We start from the raw sequence: 26542 nt of genomic DNA, 5'->3' as shown, positions 1-26542 counted from the left end.
GAGATCCGCTGGTTTTGACACCGACATTGGTGCTTTCATTGAGAGTTCCTCTGTGTCGCTGCTGCAAGGCTTGATGGCGCCTTCAATCGTCAACAACATGGTCCAGGGTGAGACTTTTCTCCCCAGACAGATCTTCGTGTTCGGCGGCTTTGCACTGCGGGCCAATTCGCTTGGCCAACTGGAGCAGATCGACAGCTACGCCTCTGGCCAGCAGGTCAGATTCAGAAACTTGAACTACATGGCGGATATCCATGGAGACTTGATCTTGAACGGATTCGGGCATGTGCCAGGAGCGCCGGACAGTCACGATGAGCACGGCTTAGACTTATTGTCGGACAATGCTCATGATATCACCCCCGCAGTAGCCCCGGACCTAAATCTGGAGCAGATTGTGTTGCCCAAGGACGGGTGGATGGACCCCGCCCCGCAGGCCGCACACTCATCGGTGGTAGAGCCGAACACATGCCTCACCTCTAAACAAGCCTGTGACACTGGACCCCCGGACTCATATCCGGCTGTAGGTTCCAGTCCGTGCTCTCCTGAGCCCGCCAAACCTGGTTGGGTGCCTGTAATGGAGTTCACCGCCATGGATATCTTCCAGCACTCGCCCTTTGGCGACGTGCTGAACTCGTTAAAGTCTCTCTCTTTGTCAGGAGACTCATGGCCGAACTATGTCCGGCTCGAGTGGGAAGTAGGCGATGAAGGAATTCGTTGCCCACCCACCACCCACTTCATTGCCACGATCGATGATTTAACCGACGTGCTTGACTTCGACTTCAAAGACATCGATGATACGTCTCCATCGTATCTATAATTTTTTATTGTTCCATGCCAATATTATTCACTTTCATATACTTTTTGGCAACTTTTTATATTATTTTTGGGACTAACATATTGATCCAGTGCCCAGTGCCAGTTCCTGTCTGTTGCATGTTTTTTGTTTCGCAGAAACCCAATATCAAACGGAGTCCAAACAGGATAAAAATGTACAAAGATTTTTTTTGGAATATTTATGATTTTTGGGAAGTAAAATCAACGCGAAACGGTGTCCGAGGTGGTCACGAGGTAGGGGGGCATGCCCTACCCCCCCCCCCCCAGGCGCGCCCCTGGCCCTCGTGGTCCACCCGTAAGGCGGTTGATGCTCTTCTTCTGGCGCAAGAAAGATAATTTTATGAGAAAGATCTGGGCAAAAGATTCACCCCAATCGGAGTTACGGATCTCCAGATATAAAGGAAACGGTGAAGGGGTAGAATCAGAGAACGCAGAAACAGAGAGATAGATCCAATCTCGGAGGGGCTCTCGCCCCTCCCAAGCCATGGGAGCCAAGGACCAGAGGGGAAACCCTTCTCCCATCTAGGGAGAAGGTCAAGGAAGAAGAAGAAGAAGAAGGGGGGCTCTCTCCCCCTTGCTTTCGGTGGCGCCGGAACACCGCCGGGGGCATCATTATCACCGCGATCTTCACCAACACCTCTGCCATCTTCACCAACATCTCCACCAACTCTTTCCCCCCCTATGCAGCGGTGTAACCTCTCTCTTACCCACTGTAATCTCTACTTAAACATGATGCTCAACACTATATATTATTTTCCAATGATGTATGGCTATCCTATGATGTTTGAGTAGATCTGTTTTGTCCTAATGGCTATTTGATGATCGTGATTGGTTTGAGTTGTATGTTTTATTATTGGTGTTGTCCTATGGTGCCCTCCGTGTCACACAAGCATGAGGGATTCCCGTTGTAGGGTGTTGCAATACGTTCGTGATTCGCTTATAGTGGGTTGGTGAGTGACTGAAACACAAACCCGAGTAAGAGGGATTGTTGCGTATGGGATAAAGGGGACTTGATGTTTTAATGCTATGCTTGGGTTTTACCTTAATGAATCTTTAGTAGTTGCAGATGCTTGCTAGAGTTCCAATGATAAGTGCATATGATCCAAGTAGATAAAGTATTTTAGCTTATGCCTCCCCCTCAAATAAAATTGCAATAATGATTATCGGTCTAGTTATCGATTGCCTAGGGACAAATAACTTTCTTGTTGACAAAAGCTCTCTACTAGAACTAATTTAGTTGTGTCTTCATCTAAACAGCCCCTAGTCTTTATTTATGTGTTCTTTACTTTCTTGCAAGCCTATCCTATCACCTACAAAGTACTTCTAGTTTCATACTTGTTCTAGGTAAAGCGAACATTAAGCGTGCGTAGAGTTGTATCGGTGGTCGATAGAACTTTAGGAAATATTTGTTCTACCTTTAGCTCCTCGTTGGGTTCGACTCTCTTACTTATCGAAAACTGTTGCGATCCCCTATACTTGTGGGTTATCAATTGACGGTATGAACGACGATGCAGGAGAAGAACAGGAACCATCGCTCATAGGGTAGTGGACAGCCACCTCCTCATATGATATATATATATGGTGGACACCCCGAAGGAAACCAATGGCGATGAGGCAACAGAGGATAACCCCTCAGGGAAGAAACCAAAGCATGGGCGTCGTCGATGCCGCTCCAAGCCCCGCCACAACAATACCGGCACAGGAGAAGAAAATAATTCGGATGGTGCCAACGATGAATACAACCCTGACCAGCCTGCCTTCGAGCAGGCCGAGCAGGAAGAGGGCAGGTCGGCCCAGACGAACAGGCGACAGACGGATATCCAGAGGAGGACAACTACATGCCCCCTACGAAGACGAGATTAGCCTCAGCGACGACGAGTTCGGCATGCCTGAGGATCTCGTGGAGCAGGAGCGCTTCAAGCGCCGGCTTATGGCCACTGCGAAGAGCGTGAAAAAGAAGCAACAGCAACTCCAAGCTGATCAAGACCTGCTCACAGATAGATGTACTGAAGTCCTGGCAGCTGAGGAATACGGACTCGAGCGCCACACGGCTGACCGGCCACCTCGTGGCTGGGATAAAACGGCATATCAGCCCGAATACCAGCCCGCACCCCCACGCCAATACACCACAGCCCGAGGCAATAGGCAAGACCTGCAAGATATACTGGAAAACAAAGCAGGACAGCCAAGATCGATCTACGGATCACGGGGGGGCGCCCCAACACGCGACGATGACCGTCACGCCGGATACACTATCAACAAGTCCGACCGGGCTGAACATAGCCACCCAGACCAATTCGAATTGCGTAGCCACATAGCCCGGCACAGAGGCGCCCTCTGCTTCACTGACAAAGTGATGGATCATGAATTCCCAGAAGGGTTCAAACCCGTAAACATCGAATCATACGATGGCACAATGGACCCCGCAGCATGGTCAAAGATTTCCTTCTCCACATTCACATGGCCCGTGGAGACGATCTACACGCCATCAAGTATCTTCCCCTTACGCTCAAAGGACCAGCCCGACACTGGCTAAACAGCCTGCCCGCAAATTCCATTGGCAGTTGGGAAAACCAAGAAGACGCGTTCCTTGACAACTTCCAAGGCACATACGTGTGACCACCGGATGCCGATGACTTGAGCCACATTACTCAACAGCCCGGAGAGTCAGCCAGGAAATTCTGGACTCGGTTCCTAACTAAAAAGAACCAAATAGTCAACTGTCCGGACGCCAAAGCCCTGGCGGCCTTTAAGCATAATATCCGTGACGAGTGGCTCGCCCAACACCTCGGCCAGGAAAAACCCAAGGCCATGGTAGCACTCACGACACTAATGACCCGCTTTTGCACGGGCGAGGACAGCTAGTTGGCTCGCAGCAGCACTACGCCACATTCTGGTACTTCGGATGTCCATGACAATAATGGCAAGCCACGGCGCAACAGACATAAGCCACAGAACAACGGCGACAACACGGAAGACACGGCAGTCAATGCCGGATTCAGCGGATCCAAATCCGGTCAACAAAAAAAGCCATTCAAAAGAAACAATCAGGGATCGTCCAGTCTGGACCGCATACTGGAACGCTCATGCCAAATTCATGGCACCCCGGACAAGCCAGCCAACCACACTAATAGAGACTGTTGGGTGTTCAAACAGGACGGTAAAATAAACGCCAAAAACAAGGACAAGGGGCTGCACAGCAACGATGACGAGGAGCCCCGGCGTCCGAACACGGGGGGACAGAAGAAATTTCCTCCCCAGGTGAAAACGGTCAACATGATTTACGCCACCCACATTCCCAAGCGGGAACGGAAGCGAGCACTACGAGACGTCTATGCGATGGAGCCGGTCGCCCCCAAATTCAACCCATGGTCAGCTTGTCCGATCACCTTTGATCGTAGGGATCACCCTACCAGCTTCCGTCACGGCAGCTCAGCCGCATTGGTCCTAGACCCAATCATCGACGGATTCCACCTCACGCGAGTCCTTATGGACGGTGGCAGCAGCCTGAACCTGCACTATCAGGACACAGTGTGCAAAATGGGCATCGACCCTTCAAGGATCAAGCCCACCAAAACCACCTTTAAAGGTGTAATTCCTGGAGCAGAGGCCCGTTGCACGGGCTCTATAACATTGGAAGTGGTCTTCGGATCTCCGGATAATTTCTGAAGCGAAGAGTTAATCTTTGATATCGTCCCTTTCCGTAGTGGTTACCACACACTGCTTGGACGAACCGCATTCGCTAGATTCAATGCGGTACCATACTATGCATACCTCAAGCTCAAGATGCCAGGGCCGCGTGGGGTCATAACAGTCAACGGAAACACGGACCGCTCTCTCCATACAAAAGAGCATATTGCAGCCCTCGCGGCGGAAGTACAATGCGGCCTCCTCCGACAAACCACCAATCCGGCGACGACAACCTCGAGCACTGTCAAGCGAGTGTGGAGCACCCCGCAACAGGATCACCAGGCACGCCAAGAGCGCGACTAGTAGTCCGGCCTCCGCTCAAGCCCCATCAAAGCAGCATTCGTGCCACGCGTACACAATTATGCACTCAAAATACCATGGGCATGGGCGGAGGCGCAGCAGTGACTCAATCAACAGCGTGGTATAACCGCAACATACCTTCATAACCCCCCCCCCTTTTATCTTTCAGGACACTGCTTTAGGGCAGCCTCTTCAGAAGAGCCGGATTGTCGGACTTACACAAGAGAGAAAACCAAGGAGGCAACATGCTTTGAGCACAAAAGGAAATACCCAAGTGGAATCTGTTCACGATCGTTATACCTGTTTTATATACCTACATATAGCCCCCCTTGGATTGGACATGTTAAATAGTCCTATTTACTTCTGCTTAAACACACCCATCGTAAACATACACTTAAATGTATTATTCATCAATGGGAGATAATATATAGCGTCAGCTTATTATTCCTATTTGCGCATTTTTCTTGCAAATGTTTATTTAATATTGCATCCATACACCTTGGTACGATCAGTTTGCCAGCGGCTTCTTATGGCGCCTCATAAAATGGCAAAACAAGTCCGAACACTTTCAACAATGCGGCACCTCGAACTTATAGCACTATATGCATCATCTCCGAATCACGTCTTATAGTTGGGTTTGCCCGGCTCCCTTGTTTTGGTACCTTACGTTCCGTTATATCGGCTAAGGTAGCGCAGGAAGAACTACTGCGATTGTGTCCCGGTTCTTCCGGATGAGCACCTCAGTAGAGAAAGCCGAAAATTGACCGGCATGATGCGGCGAGAGCTGGTCGCTGTTCGAGAGGTCTTAAAATCCTTAAAAAAATTCCGCTTTAGGAGAGGAATCGGCCTCGTCCGATTTAGGCGTATATAACGCCCCAATTCGGCCTTCCGAATTCTAGGGGCTTCGCCGAAATTTAAAATTGTAGACTTCTATGGCTAAGTGAAAGTTATAAAGCCGCATAGTCCGATTGCCTTGTTCTCTGCGCCGGATACCTCCTTAAGGGACCAAAAATTTGGATAAAGAGTGTCCGGGTTTTTCCAGGAACACCCCGGTACTAGTTGCGTGGGGGCGGAAGCCGACGACTGGCCTACTTTCAGAATTCTATAAACAGCCGCACAGAAGGTAATATTTTAAATCAAAAGCACTACATAGCGCAAGTAACTTCGTCTTTATATTACAAAAACGATAGAAGTACATTTACTCAAGGATCATGTCTTTGGTACATTCATCGGCCACGAGACGAGTGCCCTTCATAACGCCATCATAATATTTCTCGGGACAGCGAGCGCCTTGCCTTCCGGTGGCCCGTCCTTCACCAGCTTCTCCGCATCCAGCTTGCCCCAATGCACCTTCGCATGGGCAAAGGCCCGACGGGCACCCTCAATGCAAACGGATCGCTTGATCACCTCAAGCCGCGGACAGGCATTTACCATCCGCTTGATCAGGCAGAAGTAGCTAGTGGGCAGGGGCTCACCAGGCCACATCCAGACTATGAAATCTTTCATAGCCACTTCGGCCGCCCTGTGGAGTTCAACCAACTGATTTAGTTGGTCACTCAGAGGCGTTGGGTGTTCGACCCCAATATACTAGGACCAGAAAAGCTTCTCCATTGCGCTCCCCTCGTCGGCACGGTAGAACTCTGTGGCATCTGATACGCAGCGTGGCAGATCTGCGAATGCCCTTGGAGAGCTCTGAATTTGGGTAAGTAAAAGAAACGCCTCGTCCACATGCTTGCTTTGCATAAAGAATGTCTTACCCACCGCTATCTTCTTGGCCGCCTGGATTTCCTTCTGTGCCTTTTCGGCTACCGGGTCCCGTTTTAATCCAGCGACCTCGGCTGTGCGGACAGCAGCGGCAAGCAGCACAGCCTGCTTATTCACATGCACACTTACTATTAGACTCCTGCGGATTACAATTGACCCTCTGTTTGGCTTTTCTTTCCGGATACCGAACAGAGTATCAGGGGCTACTACCTATCGGGTGGTAATTTCATACATTTTTATTACTTACCTCAAAGCCTGTTAGGAGGCTGGTGCAGGCTTCGGTTAGTCCGCTCTTGGCAGACGGAACCTTCTGAATTACCACACTCATAAGAGTACGGTGCTCTTCATCCATGGAAGCGCCGCGAAGCGCTTCCAGCAGACTATCCAACGCCTCTGGCATAACGGAAGTCATCGGCACGGATGGCTCGCCCTCCCTAGCGAGGGGCCGCCTACCCGCATCCGGAATCATCGAAGGTTCCGGCACAGTATCCGGCTGAGAGCCCGGCCTGCTGCGGCTCTCATCGGCACGATTCGCGGGGATCTTGAACCCCGCGTGTCCGACATCTGGAATTCCGCCTTGGGGCGTCTCCAGAGTCACCTCCCCCCGCTCTGGGAGCCTTTGGGACAACACCTCCGTGTCATCCGCACGTCAAGGAGTAGTGGCCGTCGGGAGCGAGTCCATCGCTGAATCGCTCAAGGACCCATCCGAAGACGATACCTCCGGATGGACACGGGCCGGACTACATATATGTTCGGTGTTATGACAAGACTATGAAGCAAAGTCGCACTAAAGTACAATAGAGTGCGGAGACTTACGATCTCGCCAGGGGCTTCCCCCTGGGCAGCCACTCTTCCTCGCTGTGAGCGGCCGTGGTGGAGTAGTCCGGAAGGGACGCCTTTCCCTTCTTGGACGTCCCAGCCTCCCCCTCTGGGGCGGCTTTCCTCTTTTTCTCCTCCCCAGTGCGGGGAGGCAGAGTTTCTTCTTGTTTCCCCCTGCCTCCACGGGAGGAATCTGCCTCGTCATCGTCGGACGACGAGGTATGACGGCCTTGCGCCGGGGGCCTTTCCCGGCCCCCTGGTCCGCCTTCTCAGGCCCCCCATCCTCTCCGAATGGGGCGGCCCCTTCCTCTTCTTCCTCCCCTTCGGGGGAGGAGTGTGCCTCGTCGTCTTCGGACGAGGCGTCCAGTACGACCTTACGCCGGAGACCCTTCCTGGTCCCCGGGACCTTCTTTTCCGGTGCCTTGTAGGGCGCGGGGACTAGCATCTCCGTCAGGAGAGCATCGGCTGGACCTTCTGGCAGTGGAGCCGGACAGTCAATCCGCTCCGCTGTCTCCACATAATCTTGATCAGATACACACAATGACTTAAGACTCCCCCATGAATATATTGGGAAGAACTGAATCCGATGGTAGTCAGAAAACTTACCGGACGGGGGGGCCGCGCGGCATGAAGTCCGCGGTCCTCGGATGTGGGAGTAGGTACTTCGGAGGCCTTGAACAGCGCCTTCCATGCGTCTTTGTGCGTCATGCCGTATAGCTTTTGAAGCATCTGGTGTTCGGCCGGGATGAACTCCCACAGATTGAATGCCCGTCTTTGGCACGGAAGAATCCGGCGGACAAGCATGACCTGGACCACGTTGACAAGCTTGATGTTCTTGCCCTTCATATTTTTGATGCAGTTCTGGAGTCCGGTCAGCTTTGCAGGTTCGCCCCAGGCCAGGCCCTTCCTTTCCCAGGAGGTGAGCCGCATGGGGGTTCCGGATCAGAATTCGGGGGCCGCCGCCCAGTTGGCGTCACCTGGCTCGGTGATGTAGAACCACCCCGATTGCCACCCTTTCACGGTCTCCGCGAAGGAGCCGCTAAGCCAGGTGACGTTAGGCATCTTGCCCACCATGGCCCCTCCGCACTCTGCTTGTTGGCCGCTCACGATCTTCGGCTTCATGCAGAAGATTTGTAGCCACAAGCCAAAGTGAGGCTTGATGCGGAGGAAGGCCTCGCACACGACGATAAACGCCGAGATGTTGAGGACGAAATTTGGGGCTAGATCATAGAAATCTAGCCCGTAGTAGAACATGAGCCCGCGTACGAAGGGATGAAGTGGAAATCCCAGTCCACGGACGAAGTGGGCGACAAACACGACCCTCTCGTGAGGTTCCGGAGTTGGAATGATCTGCCCGGCGTCCGGTAGCCGGTGCGTGATGTCTGCGGCCAAGTATCCGGCCGCCCGAAGATTCGCGATATGCTTCTCCTTCACGATGGAGGCCACCCACTTGCCTCCTGCTTCGAACATGTTTAGCTGTGCAGAGAAGACTTGGGCTAGGGCGCTGGAGCTCGAGGAGGCAAGGGTGAGCAAAGGAGGAAGAAGGCGTGGGTAAAAATGGGGAACCCTTATCCCTTTATAGAGGCGACGAAAGCGGTGCACCTCCGCACTTGCCCGTTGAGAATCGCTTACTTCCCAAGCACCAAGATTGATGGCGCGGTTGGGTTACCCATACCCGTATTGATGAGAATCCCGTGATAAGGGGACACGATCTCTTCTTTGACAAGACGTGTCAAGGAAACTGCCTCGCAATATGCGTTGTGGCTGGTTGTGGGAAAACGGTTCGAATAATGACCTGACCATAATGACATGTCATGCTATCTAAAAAAGTTGTCAGCATATTACGTTTGTGAAATATCATTCTCTCTACGGTGGTATGTGAAGATCATCTTGCAGATCCGGACACGGTCTAAGTGTTCGATAATTACTTTGGAGTATTCGGAGATGGAACCCGCCTTGCAATGTCGAAGACAAGACTGCATGCCAGACTCATCGTCATTGAAGCCTGGTTCAGGGGCTACTGAGGGATTCCTGGATTATGGGGTATCCAGACAGCCGGACTATATGCTTTGTCCAAACTGTTGGAACGTGAAGATACAAGACTCAAGACTCCGTCCCGTGTCCGGATGGGACTCTCCTTTGCGTGGAAGACAAGCTTGGCGATCCGGATATTATATTTCCTTCGTTGTAACCGACTCTGTGTAAACCCTAGCCCTCTCCAGTGTCTATATAAACCGGAGAGGTTGGTCCTTAGAAGGACGATCACAATCATAATCATCATAGGCTAGGTTCTAGGGTTTAGCCTCTACGATCTCGTGGTAGATCTACTCTTGTACTACTCATATCATCAATATCAATCAAGCAGGAAGTAGGGTTTTACCTCCATCGAGAGGGCCCGAACCTGGGTAAACATCATGTCCCTTGCCTCCTGTTACCATCAGCCTAAGACGCACAGATCGGGACCCCCTACCCGAGATCCGCTGGTTTTGACACCGACAGGTACCATAACCACTTTGACTCAACTGGGAGTTAATCTTCCTGATGATAGTGTCATTGACAGAGTTCTTCATTCACTGCCACCAAGCTATAATGGCTTTGTGATGAACTATAATATGCAAGGGATGACGAAAACGATTCTCGAGCTCTTCGCAATGCTGAAGGCTGCGGAGGTACAAATCAAGAAGCAGCATCAAGTGTTGATGGTTAACAAAACCAGTAGTTTCAAGAAAAAGGGCAAAGGGAAGATGGGGAACTTCAAGAAGAATATCAAGCAAGTTGCTACTCCCGGGAAGAATCCCAAGTCTGGACCTAAGCCTGAAACTGAGTGCTTCTACTGCAAAGGGGTTGGTCACTGGAAGCGGAACTTCCCCAAGTATTTAGCGGATAAGAAGGATGGCAAAGTGAAAGGTATATTTGATATACATGTTATTGATGTGTACCTTACTAATGCTCGTAGTAGCACCTGGGTATTTGATACTGGTTATGTTGCTCATATTTGCAACTCGAAACAGGGGCTACGGATTAAACGAAGATTGACTAAGGACGAGGTGACAATGCGCGTCGGAAATGGTTCCAAGGTCGATGTGATCGCCGTCGGCACGCTACCTCTACATCTACCTTCGGGATTAGTTTTAGACTTGAATAATTGTTATTTGGTGCCAGCATTGAGCATGAGCATTATATCTGGATCTTGTTTGATGCGGGACAGTTATTCATTTAAATCAGAGAATAATGATTGTTCTATTTATATGAGTAATACCTTTTATGGTCACGCACCCTTGTTGAGTTGACTATTTTTGTTGAATCTCGATCATGGTGATACACATGTTCATAATATTAAAGCCAAAAGATGCAAAGTTGTTAATGATAGTGCAACTTATTTGTGGCACTACCATTTAGGTCATATTGGTGTAAAGCGCATGAAGAAACTCCATGCTAATGGGCTTTTGGAATCACTTGATTGTGAGTCACTTGGTGCTTGTGAACCATGCCTCATGGGCAAGATGACTAAAACACCGTTCACCGGAACAATGGAACGAGCTACTGACTTATTGGAAATAATACATACCGATGTATGCGGTCCAATGAGTGTTGAGGCTCGTGGCGGGTATCGTTATTTTCTGACCTTCACAAATGCTTTGAGCAGGTATGGGTATATCTACTTAATGAAACATAAGTCTGAAACGTTTGAAAAGTTCAAAGAATTTCAGAGTGAAGTGGAAAATCATCATAACAAGAAAATAAAGTTTCTACAATCTGATCGTGGAGGCAAATATTTGAGCTACGAGTTTGGTCTTCATTTGAAACAATGTGGAATAGTTTTTCAACTCACGCCACCTGGAACGCCACAGCGTAATGGTGTGTTCGAACGTCGTAACCGTACTTTATTGGATATGGTGCGATCTATGATGTCTCTTACTGATTTACCGCTATCATTTTGGGGTTATGCTTTAGAGACGGCTGCATTCACGTTAAATAGGGAACCATCTAAATCCGTTGAGACGACACCATATGAACTGTGGTTTGGCAAGAAACCCAAGTTGTCGTTTCTTAAAGTTTGGCGCTGCGATGCTTATGTGAAAAAGCTTCAACCTGATAAGCTCGAACACAAATCAGAGAAGTGTGTCTTCATAGGATACCCAAAGGAAACTGTTGGGTACACCTTCTATCACAGATCCGAAGGCAAGATATTCGTTGCTAAGCATGGATCCTTTCTAGATAAGGAGTTTCTCTCGAAAGAAGTGAGTGGGAGGAAAGTAGAACTTGATGAGGTAATTTACCTTCTCCCGAATTGGTAAGTAGTTCATCACAGAAATCAGTTCCAGTGATTCCTACACCAATTAGTGAGGAAGCTAATGATGATGATCATGAAACTTCAGATAAAGTTACTACCGAACCTCGTAGGTCATTCAGAGTACGGTCCGCACCATAGTGGTACGGTAATCCTGTTCTTGAAGTCATGTTACTAGACCATGATGAACCTACGAACTATGAGGAAGCGACGATGAGCCTAGATTCCGTGAAAATGGCTTGAGGCCATGAAATCTGAGATGGGATCCATGTATGAGAACAAAGTGTGGACTTTGGTGGACTTGCCGATGATCGGCAAGCCACAAAAAATAAATGGATCTTCAAGAAGAAGACTGAAGCTGACGGTAATGTTACTGTCTACAAAGCTTGACTTGTTGCAAAAGGTTTTTGACAAGTTCAAGGAGTTGACTATGATGAGACCTTCTCACCCATATCGATGCTTACGTCTATTTGAATCATGAGAGCAATTGCTGCATTTTATGATTACGAAATTCGGCAAATGAATGTCAAAACTGCATTCCTTAATGGATTTCTTAAAGAAGAGTTGTATATGATGCAACCAGAAGGTTTTGTCGATCCAAAATGTGCTAACAAATTGTGCAAGCTCCAGCGATCCATTTATGGACTGGTGCAAGCCTCTCTGAGTTGGAATATACGTTTTGATGGTGTGATCAAAGCATATGGTTTTATACAGACTTTTGGAGAAGTCCGTATTTACAAGAAAGTGGGTGGGAGCTCTGTAGCATTTCTAATATTATATGTGGATGACATATTGTTGATTGGAAATAGTACAGAATTTTTGGATAGCATAAAAGGATACTTGTATAAGAATTTTTCAATGAAAGACCTCGGTGAAGCTGCTTACATATTGGGCATCAAGATCTATAGAGATCGATCAAGATGCTTAATTGGACTTTCACAAAGCACATACCTTGATAAAGTTTTGAAGAAGTTCAAAATGGATCAGTCAAAGAAAGGGTTCTTGCCTGTGTTACAAGGTGTGAAGTTGAGTCAGACTCAATGCCCGACCACTACAGCCATAGGTTCAGCCATAGGTTCATCCATAGAGAGAAAATGAAACTCATTGCCTATGCCTCAGCCATAGGTTCTATCATGTATGCAATGTTGTGTACCAGAACTGATGTGTGCCTTGCTATAAGTATAGCAGGGAGGTACCAAAGTAATCCAGGAGTGGAGCACTGGACAGCGGTCAAGAACATCCTGAAATACCTGAAAAGGACTAAGGATATGTTTCTCGTTTATGGAGGTGACAAAGCGCTTGTCGTAAATGGTTACGTCGATGCAAGATTTGACACTGATCCGGGTGACTCTAAGTCACAATCCGGATACGTACTTATATTGAATGGTGGAGCTGTCGGTTGCTGCAGTTCCAAGCAGAGTGTCATGGCGGGATCTGCGTGTGAAGCGGAGTACATAGCTGCTTCGGAAGCAGCAAATGAAGGAGTCTGGATGAAGGTGTTCATATCCGATCTAGGTGTAATACCTAGTGCATCGGGTCCAATGAAAATCTTTTGTGACAATACTGGAGCAATTTCCTTGGCAAAGGAATCCAAATTTCACAAGAGAACCAAACACATCAAGAGACGCTTCAATTCCATCCGTCATCAAGTCGCGGAGGGAGACATAGAGATTTGCAAAATACATATGGATCTGAATGTTGCAGACCCGTTGACTAAGCCTCTTCCTCGAACAAAACATGATCAGCACCAAGACTCCATGGGTGTTAGAATCATTACTTTGTAATCTAGATTATTGACTCTAGTGCAAGTGGGAGACTGAAGGAAATATGCCCTAGAGGCAATAATAAAGTTGTTATTTATATTTCCTTATATCATGATAAATGTTTATTATTCATGCTAGAATTGTACTAACCGGAAACTTTAGTACATGTGTAAATACATAGACAAAAAATAGTGTCCCTAGTATGCCTCTACTTGACTAGCTCGTTAATCAAAGATGGTTATGTTTCCTAGCCATAGACATGTGTCGCCATTTTATGAACGGGATCACATCATTAGAGACGCATACGTTAGCTTAGCATTATGATCATTACAGTTTTATTGCTACTGCTTTCTTCATGACTTATACATGTTCCTCTGACTATGAGATTATGCAACTCCCGAATACCGGAGGAACACCTTGTGTGCTATCAAATGTCACAATGTAACTGGGTGATTACAAAGATGCTCTACAGGTGTCTCCGAATGTGTTTTTTGGGTTGGCATAGATCAAGATTAGGATTTTTCACTCCATGTATCTTAGAGGTATCTTCGGCCCTCTCGGTAATGTTCATCACTATAAGCCTTGCAAGCAATGTGACTAATGAGTTAGTTACGGGATGAAGCATTACGGAACGAGTAAAAAGACTTGCCGGTAATGAGATTGAACTAGGTATGATGATACCGACGATCGAATCTTGGGCAAGTAATATACTGATGACAAAGGGAACCACGTATGTTGTTGTGTAGTTTGAACCGATAAAGATCTTCATAGAATATGTAGGAGCCAATATGAGCATCCAGGTTATGCTATTGGTTATTGATCAGAGATGTGTCTCGATCACGTCTACATAGTTCTCGAAGCCGTAGGGTCCGCACACTTAACGTTCGATGATGATTTGTATTAAGAGTTATGTGTTTTTGATGACCAAAGTTTGTTCGGAGTCCCGGATGAGATCACAGACATGATGAGGAGTCTCGAAATGGTCGAGACATAAAGATTGATATACTGGAAGGTTATGTTCGGACACCAGAAAGGTTTCGGAAAGGTTCAGACATTTTCCGGAGTACAGGGAGGTTACCGGAACCCCCCGGGAGAGTATTGGGCCTTCATGGGCCTTAGTGAAAAGAGGAGATCGACACCCAAGAGGTGGTGCACCCCCCCCCTAGCCAAACCAAATTGGACTAGGGGAGGATGGTGAAGGCGTCGCCGAGATGTACTCTAGGCTTGCTCTCATCACAAATGAGATTGCCGGCTTAGGAAGTGAAGAGATGACCGACAAATTCATCATCAAGAAGATCCTAAGTGCTTTGGATGGAAAATATGATACCGTGTGCACACTGGTCCAAATGATGCCCAATTACAAAGATCTCAAGCCAATGGAAGTCATTAGAAGAATTGTTGCTCATGAGATGTCACTCAAGGATAAGGAGGAGCTCCACAACAAGTCAAGTGGTGCTTACAAAGCCTCATGTGAAGCTCCCACATCAACAAGTGAGAAACAAACCTTCAATGAAGAATTGAGCCTAATGGTGAAGAACTTCAACAAGTTCTACAAGAATAGAAGCAAGGAAAGAAGCTCCAAGTCAAGGTCCTACAATGACAAAAGATCTTCTAGTCGTGAGCGAAATTGCTACAATTGTGGAACCCAGACACTATTCCAATGAGTGTACGACTCCCTACAAAAGAAGAGAAGACTCTCCAAAAAGAAGAAGTAGAAGAGAAGAGTCACCATCAAGAGAAAGGAGGAGTAGAGATGATCGTTATGAACGAAGAACATCCCAGAGAAGCAAGGATTCGAAAAGGAAGGACAAGTCATCAAGGAGCTACACAAAACGAAGACATCAAGCTCATGTTGGTGAATGGGTATCCAGCTCCGACTCCGACAATCACTTCGAGAGAAGCTATCACTCCGACTCCGAATATACTCAAGATGAAGGTGTTGCTGGTCTAGCACTTGTGTCAACCAACTCCTACGACATATTTGATTCACCAAATGAAGGACTTGGAAGATGCTTCATGGCTAAAGGCCCAAAGGTAACACACCCCGAGTATGTTGATTTCAATAGTGATGAAGATGACTTGTTAGGTGATGATGATTTACTTGTTGACAAATCTAGTGATGAATACTATGATGAAATGTCAAATAATCATGCTAATCAAGATAAAATGAATGACAATGATAAGGAGAAGATTGAGCACCTAACTAAAGAACTAAACACTCTTAAGTTAGCTCATGAAACTATCTTAGGAGATCATTGAGAACTTTTAAAGATTCATGAGAAGTTACGCTTTGAAAAGCTCAAACTTGAGCAAGAGCATGAGTTTTTAAAGGCAATCAATGATGATCCAAGAAAAGTTCTTCTTACATTGCCAAGCATTTACTCTTATCTACTTACATGCCTCAAGTCAAGTCTAGTAACAAGAACAAGAAAGATTCTTCTTCTAGTAGTAACAATAATCATGTTAAATACAATATTGTTGCTTCTAGTAGTTCTCTTGATTCCACTAATGATTCTCTTAGCCAAGTTACACTTGAGCAAGAAAATAGCTTATTGAAGTGAATTATAGAGAAAGGTGTTTACAAGGGCCTTGGCGGAAGTAAGCAATTCGAGGAAATTGTACGCAAGCAAGGAAGGCACCGGAAGAATCAAGGTGTTGGTTTTGAACAAAAATTCAATGCCAATGGAGTTGAGTGGGAAGAAGATCAATACCCCAAGATGAAGTTTGTTCCTCAACAAGAGAAGTATGATCCTACTTCTTTCAAAGGGACACAAGCTCAAGATGATCTTCCACCACAAGACCACAAGCAAAAAGGCAAGGACAAGCTTTAAGAGGAGATTGTTGCATTTGAAGAAGCTCCTAAGGCCATGGTTAAGTGGGTTCCCAAGACTACATCAATCTCTACTTCAACAAGTACAACTACAACTCCAAGGATTCCCATCAAATTATGTGGATCCCAAAGAAGAAGAACTAGAGAGTTCTTGAGGGTGACTCCGCCAGCATACTTCACTCATATCATTTTGGCAAGGGCAAGTGCAATCAACTTCCATATCTTGCACTAGTTCAAGGAGTCACAAACCCTCTTGTTGGTAAGACAAGGGACAAGGTAACCTAATGCTTTCATGGACATCATCTTGTGTATGCATCACTCTATGTCTATGGATATCCTTGTTTGTTCCTTGTGGGACTAACCCATGTAGGTATTGAAAGTGCAACTCACTCCAATGGATTGCTCCAAATGATCTACATCAACATTGAGCATCCACATCTTCAACACCTACATGAAGTCATCATCGACAAAACCCAAGGTTAGTTCATCCCTCTTAGGGGGGATCTCACATCTAGGGGGATATTTACTCCAAGAATTGAGCTAAAGCAACTCTAATGCTGTGAACACAACAATGCTTTATGTAAAAGTGGTAACCCCACTTGTGCTTAAACGATGAGTATGACCTATGATCAAATGCTCTCATTTGACTCCTAAGTCAATATACTCATACATAGATGACCTAGTAATCGCCAATTGCTTGATAGATGCTAGAATTGGTTGTGCATGCTTTCCCACATATTTCATTTGCCATTTTATTGTGTGAGCATGTTGGTTGCATATTTTTCTCATTCGAGGACATCCACTTGTTGTTTTGGTTGTTTGGTTTCTTTTCTTTTGCCAAGTGGATGGACAAGAATGCCTAAGAACCTTCTCTAGCTACCTATGCTTTTCTTGTCTCAAACTCTATTCATGCTACATCACAAAGTTTGATCAAGTCAGATTCGAACCACTCTGTGTGAGGAGCACTCGGAGTCCCCGATTCGTCATAGACTTAAACTTCCAAAACCTCTTTGTGCATTTCGGTCTGACCAATTCACCACACTGAGATCACTAAGTTGATCTAAGTTTTCAACCTCGGTGCAACCGATTAGAACTTTTCGGTCACACCGAGTTGCAGTAACTGCTTGCAATTTTGCATCTCGGTGCCACAGAGTTGTTCCACTCAGTCACACCGACGGGGTCAGGCTATTTATACCCCCGGGCAAAATTTGCAAATTTTTCCGAAACCCCTTCGCCCGCGCACAGCCTGCTCTGCCTCCTCGGGTCTCTGGATCGTCCTCCTTGTCGCCAGCGACCTCCCGCCGCTGGTCTCCGCCGCCGTCAACGGGATTCTGCTCCGCCGTTGCCGCCGTAGCAAGTCCATCACCGAACTAGGGTATGGATTTGAAACTTTGTGCTATCCTCACTCCGATCCCTAGCACATTGCATTGCCATGAATCTTGCCACGTTTGAAATCTTCCTATCCAGCGAATCTACTCCGTATATTAGTTTTGGATTGAAAATTTAGGGTTAGGTTTCCTCCGAATTCATCTCGGACCGACCGAGTTGTAGAAATCGGTCTCATCGATTTGGCTTAGGCCATTGCACATGTGATTCTCGGTTCGACCGAGAATTGCAAATTGGTGCGACCGAGATTGATTCTTTGTGAAACCCTAGCAGTCTCGGTGCCGCTGAACTGTGACTCGATCTGACCGAGTTCACTAGTTTAGGTTCCAAAAGCTGCTTCGGTATCACCGAGTTTACAAATCAGTAGCTCCAAAATGCTTTCTGTGGAAAACTAAAACTAAGTTTTTGATTCAATTTTTTGCAAAAACCTCTGTGCTTTGTGATGCTCATCTACTCTACCTCATCTACATCTATTCACAGGGTCTGCTGTCAGAGTTTGCATCATGTCAGATCAGAGTGACAGTCAGAACAAGTCTGAGTAGCGAGTTCAGATGAGTGAGGGCACTAGTCCCTCTAGCAGTTATGATGATGGCAGCAGGAGCACACCCAGCAATTTGCCAAAAGCTACCACCAGGGCAAGGAAGAAGAAAACCTCAGATTCTGAAGATGAGGACTATGTGGTTGTTGAAGATGAGGCCACTTCTAAGAAGAAGGTACTAAAAAAGGAGTATGGCATAGCTGCTACCACCAAGCCAGGGATGCAAAAGAAGGCACCTGCCAGGAGAATTCCCAGTTCCAAACCTAGGAAGATTGCCACTGGTGAAACCATGAAGTTCACCATTGAGTCTGATGAAGAAGCTGCTGGCCAGGATAAGAAGAAGAAGAGAGTCAGAACTACCACTGCCAAAGTACTTGGCAAGCCCTCTATGAGGAGATCTTCTGATGAGGAAGAAGAAGAGGAAGAGGATGCTGCACCAGCTCATAAAGCTCAGAAGCTAATGGGAGATGCAATCAAGTCAGGGGCTGCTCCATCTAAGCCCAAAGCTGCTCCCAAGGATGCTGCACCTGCACCCAAGCCTAAACCCAAGAGGAACACCAGAAATGTTCCTGCATCTGAGAAGAACAAGGCCCCAGTGCCTGAAGCTGCTGAAGAAGAAGAAGATTCTCTTGTGTTAAGAAAGTTGAAGCCCAAGATTCCTGATCACAATGATGCTCATCCAGTTGTTGAGGACATCCATATCAGAAAGGATGCTGGACTGAGATTGTGGAGACAGTCAGATCCTTATGATGTGAGGAGAAGGACAACAGTTGACTACAGATTCCACACCAAGGAGCAACAGGATTTCTATGAAACCATTTTGCTTGACAAGAAGCCCATTGTGTGTGACATGAGATGGACCAACTGGGAATACATCAAGAAGAATGAAGCTCACTATCCAGGAGTGTATGACAGCTTCAAGTCTTGTGGAGTAGATGACTTTGTTGCCCAGAAGCTTACCAAGTGGAATGATGAGCTCATCATGCAGTTTTACTCCACAGCTCACTTCTACCCAGATGGGAGGATTGTCTGGATGTCTGAGGGTACTAGGTACCAATCCACAGTTGAGGAATGGGCTGAGCTGATCAATGCCCCTAAGGAATCTGAAGATGACTTGGATGTATATGCAGAGAAGAAGAAAAACCACAACTCTATGGCTCATATGTACAGAGAGATCCCAAACAAAGCTTTGGAAACTCACAAGCTTGGATCTGTGCACTACTTGTTGTCAGGTCTGCCTACTATCAATTGGATACTCAGGCATACATTGCTTCCCAAGTCAGGAGATCACAGGATGATCAGAGGTCATGCTATCAACTTGTTACACTTGTTTGACATACCTCAGAAATTCAAAGTCATGAGCCTGATTGTGGAAACAATCAAGAGGACTGCAGCTGATCGGAAGAGGAGTTTTGGGTATGCTCCACACATTCAGGAGCTCATCAACTCAAAGATGGGCACAGGCACATATCTTTTGGACAAGGAGCATCTACCCCTATATCCTGAATTTGAAGACAACACTGTTGAGATGAATGAGGAAGAACCATCATCTGTGCAAACACATGAAAAGAGAGAGAAAGCAAGGGCAGAGAAAGCTGCTAAGATGCCAACTGCAGAAGAGGCATCTCAAGTGTTTTTGAAGAGCAAGCAAGACCAACTTGGCTACTTGATTGCCTCCACCTTGAGGATTGAGAAGGGCTTGGCCACCCTGACTCAAAACCAGGAGAGCTTGGAGAGAATCATAGAGCAGAAGTTTTATGCACTTGATGTGAAGGTCACAGAAATACAAACTGCAGTTGAGCAACTTCAGGAGGAAGTGGAGGAGAAGAAGGGCAAGTCTACCACAGATGCATTTGCCAGAGTGCCCAGAGGTCAGAGATCTGCAGCAGTGCCTGTTCCAGACACCAGAGCTACATCATCTGCACCAGCTGCTACAGCCTCAATGCCCCCAGCTCCAGCTCCTACTCGACCAGCTCCAGCTACATCAACTGATGCTTTTGTCGTTGGAGTCATCTCTACACCACCACATGAATACCAAGCTTGAGAGTCGATTAGTACTATGAATTTTTGAACTTTTTGGTAAATTGTTGTCAAAGGGGGAGAAAAATGTATAGATCATAGGCTTCGAGAGAGAGTGTTGCTTTTTATCTCTCTTGCTTTTGGTGGTTGAACCTTTTTTTGTGTGTGTGCTTTGCTTGATACATTATGCCTTTTGTGAGATACTTGGATGATCATGTGTTTGATCATATGCTACCTTAATGCTTGTTGGATGACATTATCTTTCATATCCTTATATGATCATTCTCTTTGCTTGGTGATGAGTGCATGTGTTTAACTATTATCATTTTGAGCGCTCCACCAAGATGTATGTGACATGGAAGAGTGACCCATGATCCTAACTCATTGTGCATTTGCAGTCCAAAGCAAATTTTCAAATAGTGCACAAATTTACGGGAAGCTCTTACTTATCACATACTTCTCAAAGCGACGATGTTTTTTTAATCTTATTATCACTTGTCGAAGCTTTGATCTATATGTTGTCATCAATTACCAAAAAGGGGGAGATTGAAAGTGCAACTATCCCTGGGTGGTTTTGGTAATTCCTAACAACATATAGCTCATTGAGCTAATGCTATTTCAAGATAAATATTTCAGGAAAGCTCAATGATTGGCATGGCATGGATGAGAAAAGTGGATCCCTCAAAATGCTAAGGACAAAAAGGATTGGCTCAAGCTCAAAGCACAAGACTCTACATTTTCTATTTTAGTGATCCAAGATCACATTGAGCCTATAGGAAAAGTCAATACTATCAAGGAGGGATGAGGTGTTGCTTAATGAGTCTCTAGCTCAAAATGCTTAGTGATATGCTCCAAAGCCCTCAACTACTTTCTCACATCCACATCTGACCGAAAACAAAAGTCAAACTCAGCCCCACCGAAACTATCTATCCGGCGCCACCGAGTTCAGATGTCACAGCCACAGCCACAAACCCTAGTCTTTTTGGTCTCACCGATAGGGATCTCGGTCTCACCGAGATGGGATTGCAATCTCTCTGTTTCCTTTTCGTAACATTTCATTCAAACCGAGATGAGCGATCGGTCCCACCGAGATTGCAATGCAAATTCATTGTTTCTTTTTCGTAACGTTTCGGTCCAACCGAGATGAGCGAATCGGTCCCACTGAGTTTGCTTGACCAACCCTCTGTGTGTCCATTACCAAAATCGGTCTCACCGAGTTTGTGTAATCGATCCCACCGAGATTACATTATGCCCTAACCCTAACCATATCGGTCCCACCGAGATGATATGCCAGTCCCACCAAAAATCCTAACGGTCACATTATTTCCTAAATCGCTCTGACCGAGTTTCACGATTTGGTCCCACCGAGTTTGGTAAGTTGTGTGTAACGGTTAGATTTTGCGTGGAGGCTATATATACCCCTCCACCCACTCTTCATTCGTGGAGAGAGCCATCAGAACGTGCCTACACTTCCAGCATACATTTTCTGAGAGAGAACCACCTACACTTGTGTTGAGGTCAAGATCTTCCATTCCTACCACATAAATCTTGATCTCTAGCCTTCTCCAAGTTGCTTTCCACTCAAATCTTCTTTCCACCAATTCCAAATCCTGTGAGAGAGAGTTGAGTGTTGGGGAGACTATCATTTGAAGCACAAGAGCAAGGAGTTCATCATCAACACACCATTTGTTACTTATTGGGGAGTGGTGTCTCCTAGATTGGCTAGGTGTCACTTGGGAGCCTCCGACAAGATTGTGGAGTTGAACCAAGGAGTTTGTACGGGCAAGGAGATCGCCTACTTCATGAAGATCTATACCTAGTGAGGCAAGTCCTTCATGGGCGACGGCCATGGTGGGATAGATAAGGTTGCTTCTTCGTGGACCTTTCGTGGGTGGAGCCCTCCGTGGACTCGCGCAACCGTTACCCTTCGTGGGTTGAAGTCTCCATCAACGTGGATGTACGATAGCACCACCTATCGGGACCACGGATAAAAAATCTCCGTGTCAACATTGCGTTTGCTCTCTCAAACTCCTCCCTTTACCCTCATATGCAATTATTTTACATTCCGCTGCTATACTCTTAGAATTGCATGTGTAGGTTGATTGCTTGACTTGTGCTAAGTTGTTAAAATCTGGCAAGAACTAAAATTGGGAAAAAGCTAGATTTTTATTTGGTCAAGTAGTCTAATCACCCCCCCCCCCTCTAGACATACTTTCGATCCTACAATATGCATCTCGTAGGTAGATCTTGCGTGATCGTATGAATTTTTTTGAAATTGCATGCTACGTTCCCCAACACTAGGTAGTACCCCTTGTTGTAGTGCTGACCATTGACCTCGAAATTTACCGGAGGAGCATGACCTTCAACAAGCTTGGTAAAGACAGGAAGCACTACAGCACGTTGATGTCATTGTGAGTTCCTGGCATACCAAAGAAGGAGTGCCAAATACAGAGGTCCTGTGTGGCCACTGCCTCAAGTACCACACTGCAACCGCCTTTGGCGCCTTTGTACATCCCCTGCCAAGCAAATGGACAGTTCTTCCATTTTCAATGCATGCAGTCAATGCTTCCAAGCATCCCAGGAAATCCTCTTGCTGCATTATGTGCTAGGATCCGAGCAGTGTCTTCAACATCGGGTGATCGCAAGTATTGCGGTCCAAACACTGCCACCACTGCCCTGCAGAACTTGTAGAAACACTCAATGGTTATGGACTCGGCCATGCGCCCGTAGTCGTCAAGGGAATCATCGGGAGCTCCGTATGCAAGCATCCTCATAGCTGTCGTGCACTTCTGGTTTGGGGTGAATTCAAGTTTGCCGGTGCAATCCTTCTTGCACTTGAAGTAGCTGCCGAACTCCCGGATGGAATTCACAATCCTGAGGAAAAGCTTTCGACTCATCCGATAACGACGCCGAAATACTTTGTCGCCGTGCAATGAAGCGTCGGCGAAGTAGCCGGAGTAGAGCATGCAATAGCCTTCCAGACGATGCCGGTTCTTTGCTTTCAGCCGCCCCAGCGCCGAGCCTCCTCGCCGTGGCTTTTCATTGCTCGCGAGCAGGCTGGCAAGGGCGGCAAGGACCATGAGATGCTCCTCGTCCTGGACGTCGGCATCGGCTTCCTCCTCCAGCAATGCCGCGAGCGCCTCCTCGTCGTCCGAGTCCATCGGCCGAGCAGGCAAATCGCCGAACACCTGGCGGGCGCGGTGGGCGCAGAGTCGCCGGTATGCCGCCCTGCGTGGCTGGAGCGCCGGAAAACTCGCCCAGAAGGTGGTGGAAAGGTTTCCGCAGTGAGACCTTCTCTCTTTTCCGACGGGGAATGGCCTATCTAGCGATGCTGGGCGGTGGGCGGCGCCGGGATCGGCGGGGTGGTGGCCAAGCGCGCGGGGGTGGGGGGCGAATCTGAATGATTGCCTTGACTTTTCGCCTGACAGTGTGGCCCAGGCGTGTTTTCCCCTTCCGCCAGAGCCCCCGAGCTCCCCCCACTGTGCTGGGTTCGTCCTGGGATCGCCGGGCCCAAAAACAGGCCAAACCGGCAGATTTCGGCGTCCTGGGGGCACGACTGGAAAAAAAATCGGCACCGGCGCGGAAAAGAGTCGCCCTGGGAGCCTGTTGGGGATGCTCTTACAATCAAAATGGGTGGTGGTGTAACTGGGAGCTGCTACAAAACAGTACTGGCGACAGGGGGAACGCAATCCAATCAAAATTAACAAAGTGGACAGAGCAGGGGCCCACAATCCTATCATTAGCTGGGACCAGGAACATATTGGGCACATCTGCCACTGTGTTCTAGCATAGTGAGAACGTTAGCAAGAAAATGACAAGCAACTCATTTGGTCTGATGATGATGGAACCATCATAAGATGGCGCTAAATTGAAATGAGAAATATTACCCTAAGTTGCCAGAATACAAGGATTGTGGTGTTCTGTTACAATTAGTATGGAAGATGATGTTTCCTCCTCTCCTCATGATCAAAGTTCAAACAATCACAACAGCCCAAAATATAATACTCGGAAAGGCTTGGTCCACACAACAATAGCTCAAGAGTAGAAGACAATACAACCAACATGAAATTAACTGGAATCGATTACATGTTTAGTGAAGCTAGTAATAATTCAATTCACAGTGGGGATCGACAGATGGTTGATACATTGCCCCATTTTCTCAGTACCCTTCAACTTCCGTGGGATAAAATACTAGTCAATATTATGCTGAGCTGATGCTAAGTAAAACCTTCCTCTGACGAGCATGTTTATCTGTCTTTCTTCTTTCTATCAACGTACGGATACTTCTGGTAAATGAATATGCTTGTCATAACAAGTGGCAGTGCCACCAGGCAATGCAGTGATGGCAGCTTCCCATCAAATAGAAACTGGAGTAATGCAGTTACAAGGAGAGCCGAAACAATCACAAAACCCTGATAAGAAAAGAAAAAAAAGGATAGTTCAATTTTTCGGTCCAAATAAAGGAAAGTGTATTCCATTTAGTGGTAGTTCAAGCGCTTGCCTTTTTAATACCTCCTGCATAAGATGTGACAAGACCAACAAGAATCCCACCGACAGCATTCATTAACACTGGTATCTGAGGAAATGAGTGAAGATTACTATTGAGGTTTAAAGATTCATGTAACATACAGCATTTTTCATACTTTCCACAAATCATCTTTTGAATTGAAACTATGTACATTTGGATATATTACAGATGCACTTTAAAATTATTGAGAAGATTTTTCCAAGTGTTCCTATATAGTTAACTCAAGTAAATAGCATGAAATTGTACCACAAAGGGAAGTCAATGGTCCTTCCTGATCATGAATGGCCCAAATCATCATTTGAAATGAAAGTGTGTGTATTGGATATGTTAGTGATGCTCTTTAAATCAGTTCAAAGATTTATCTTTTACCTCAAATGATTAGCATAAGATTGTAGTATCACAAAGGGAAGCAGTGGCCATATGACTCGCAGATCAATGGCCCATTTCTGAAGACTACAAAAGGGGCACCGCATGTATCAATTAGGAATCAAGCAATATTAGTAGTAGTTTAACAATCTATTATGTCTTTGCCCCCTGACACATTTTCTACTCCTCAACGCCCTATGTCGTGCCATCTGGCCATCTCTATTGAAGTAGTTACCCATATTCTTCCACCGTCGTAAACAATGGCTGTAGCAGATACTGAAATCCCTTTGGGTGCAAAGTGGAAACAGATTGCAGATGAAGTTTTTGATACTTAGCCAATCCCATAACGGATTATTTAAAAATAATAATTCATGACTGGCACAGTGTTCAAAGTCAGAATACAATCCAAAAGGGAGGACATAACTTCATGCCTTCATCAAAAAGGGAGGCAGGAACTAGTTCAGGTGTACTGTCAGGTTCTGTCGCACTTTACTTAGCCATCTCAATGCCGGTTTATTTTATGCAACTAGAATATATTATGATTATGATCTTATGGGTTTGTAATGCATTGTACTGATTTTGTTTTGCTCAAATTGACCTAATAGCAAGAGGAAACAAGGCATAACAAAATAACAAAGAGTACTCACCACTGTCCATAAAGTCCATTCATGGAAAAAACCATATATTCTCAGGGCTTCTCCGTCTGGTGACTGAAAGGTACTTGCTAACAAGCACATACTCCCAATAAATGACATCTCGATAGTCATCATGTAGGATGTATGCTTTTTAACCTGCAATTGTTGAAAAAATGTTAATGGTGGCGATAAACTCCTTCCTGGAAAGTAAAATGACGAGTCTAACCTGAGATGCCCACTGACATAACGAAGAGGCCAAACCAGACAAAACAGATGCAACAGTAACAGGAATGATTCCATAGAGTAAGACATAATCAGAGCTACCACCACTTGCACCTTTCCTGCTACTCTCCCCAATGCTTAAAAGGACAGCCGCAGTGATTAAGAGGGCTAATGCTAAAATTTGTTTGGGCGATTGTTTTTGCCTGCAAAATGACCCCAAAAGAAATCAACCAAATGAGTATGAAATCACTCCAGATAGATAGATATCCGCAGAGTGAATAGAAAAGCAATGATACCGAGGGTACTACTAAGCACCCGCCAACACGTTATTAAGACAACGCAATTACACACGTTTATTCGCCCGTAAAATAAATTGCCAAGATTTGTTCTGCCCCACATGGATCAAACCAATGTGATATGTGGAACACAAAAGACAGTACACTTACTTTTATAAAGAAAGAGGCAACTCCTTAAATGTATGAAACACAAGCATTAATCAAGGAATCAGCCGAATCAGAATTCTGACAAATAGCAGGGAGGATGTAAGGATGGGCCTTCTG

General features: G+C 46.4%; 1 protein-coding gene across 1 annotated transcript in view; it reads right to left on the bottom strand.

Annotated features, from left to right (window-relative positions):
* Positions 1 to 24067: 24067 nt before the first annotated feature.
* The window catches only part of LOC123137125 (UDP-N-acetylglucosamine transporter ROCK1), an 8222-nt gene continuing 5747 nt past the window's right edge, over positions 24068 to 26542 (bottom strand). Inside the window, exons 4-7 of the mRNA XM_044556725.1 lie at positions 25987 to 26185; positions 25773 to 25916; positions 24733 to 24807; positions 24068 to 24643 (exon numbers count right to left, since the gene is read on the bottom strand). Coding sequence (XP_044412660.1) covers positions 24479 to 24643; positions 24733 to 24807; positions 25773 to 25916; positions 25987 to 26185 — 583 coding nt within the window. The 3' untranslated portion in view covers positions 24068 to 24478. The remainder of the gene's footprint in view (positions 24644 to 24732; positions 24808 to 25772; positions 25917 to 25986; positions 26186 to 26542) is intronic.

The sequence above is a fragment of the Triticum aestivum genome, chromosome 6B, assembly GCF_018294505.1.
Source record: "Triticum aestivum cultivar Chinese Spring chromosome 6B, IWGSC CS RefSeq v2.1, whole genome shotgun sequence".
Lineage (NCBI taxonomy): Eukaryota > Viridiplantae > Streptophyta > Magnoliopsida > Poales > Poaceae > Triticum > Triticum aestivum.
Note: the sequence above shows the minus strand (reverse complement) of the source record. Positions and strands in the feature narration are given on the sequence as shown.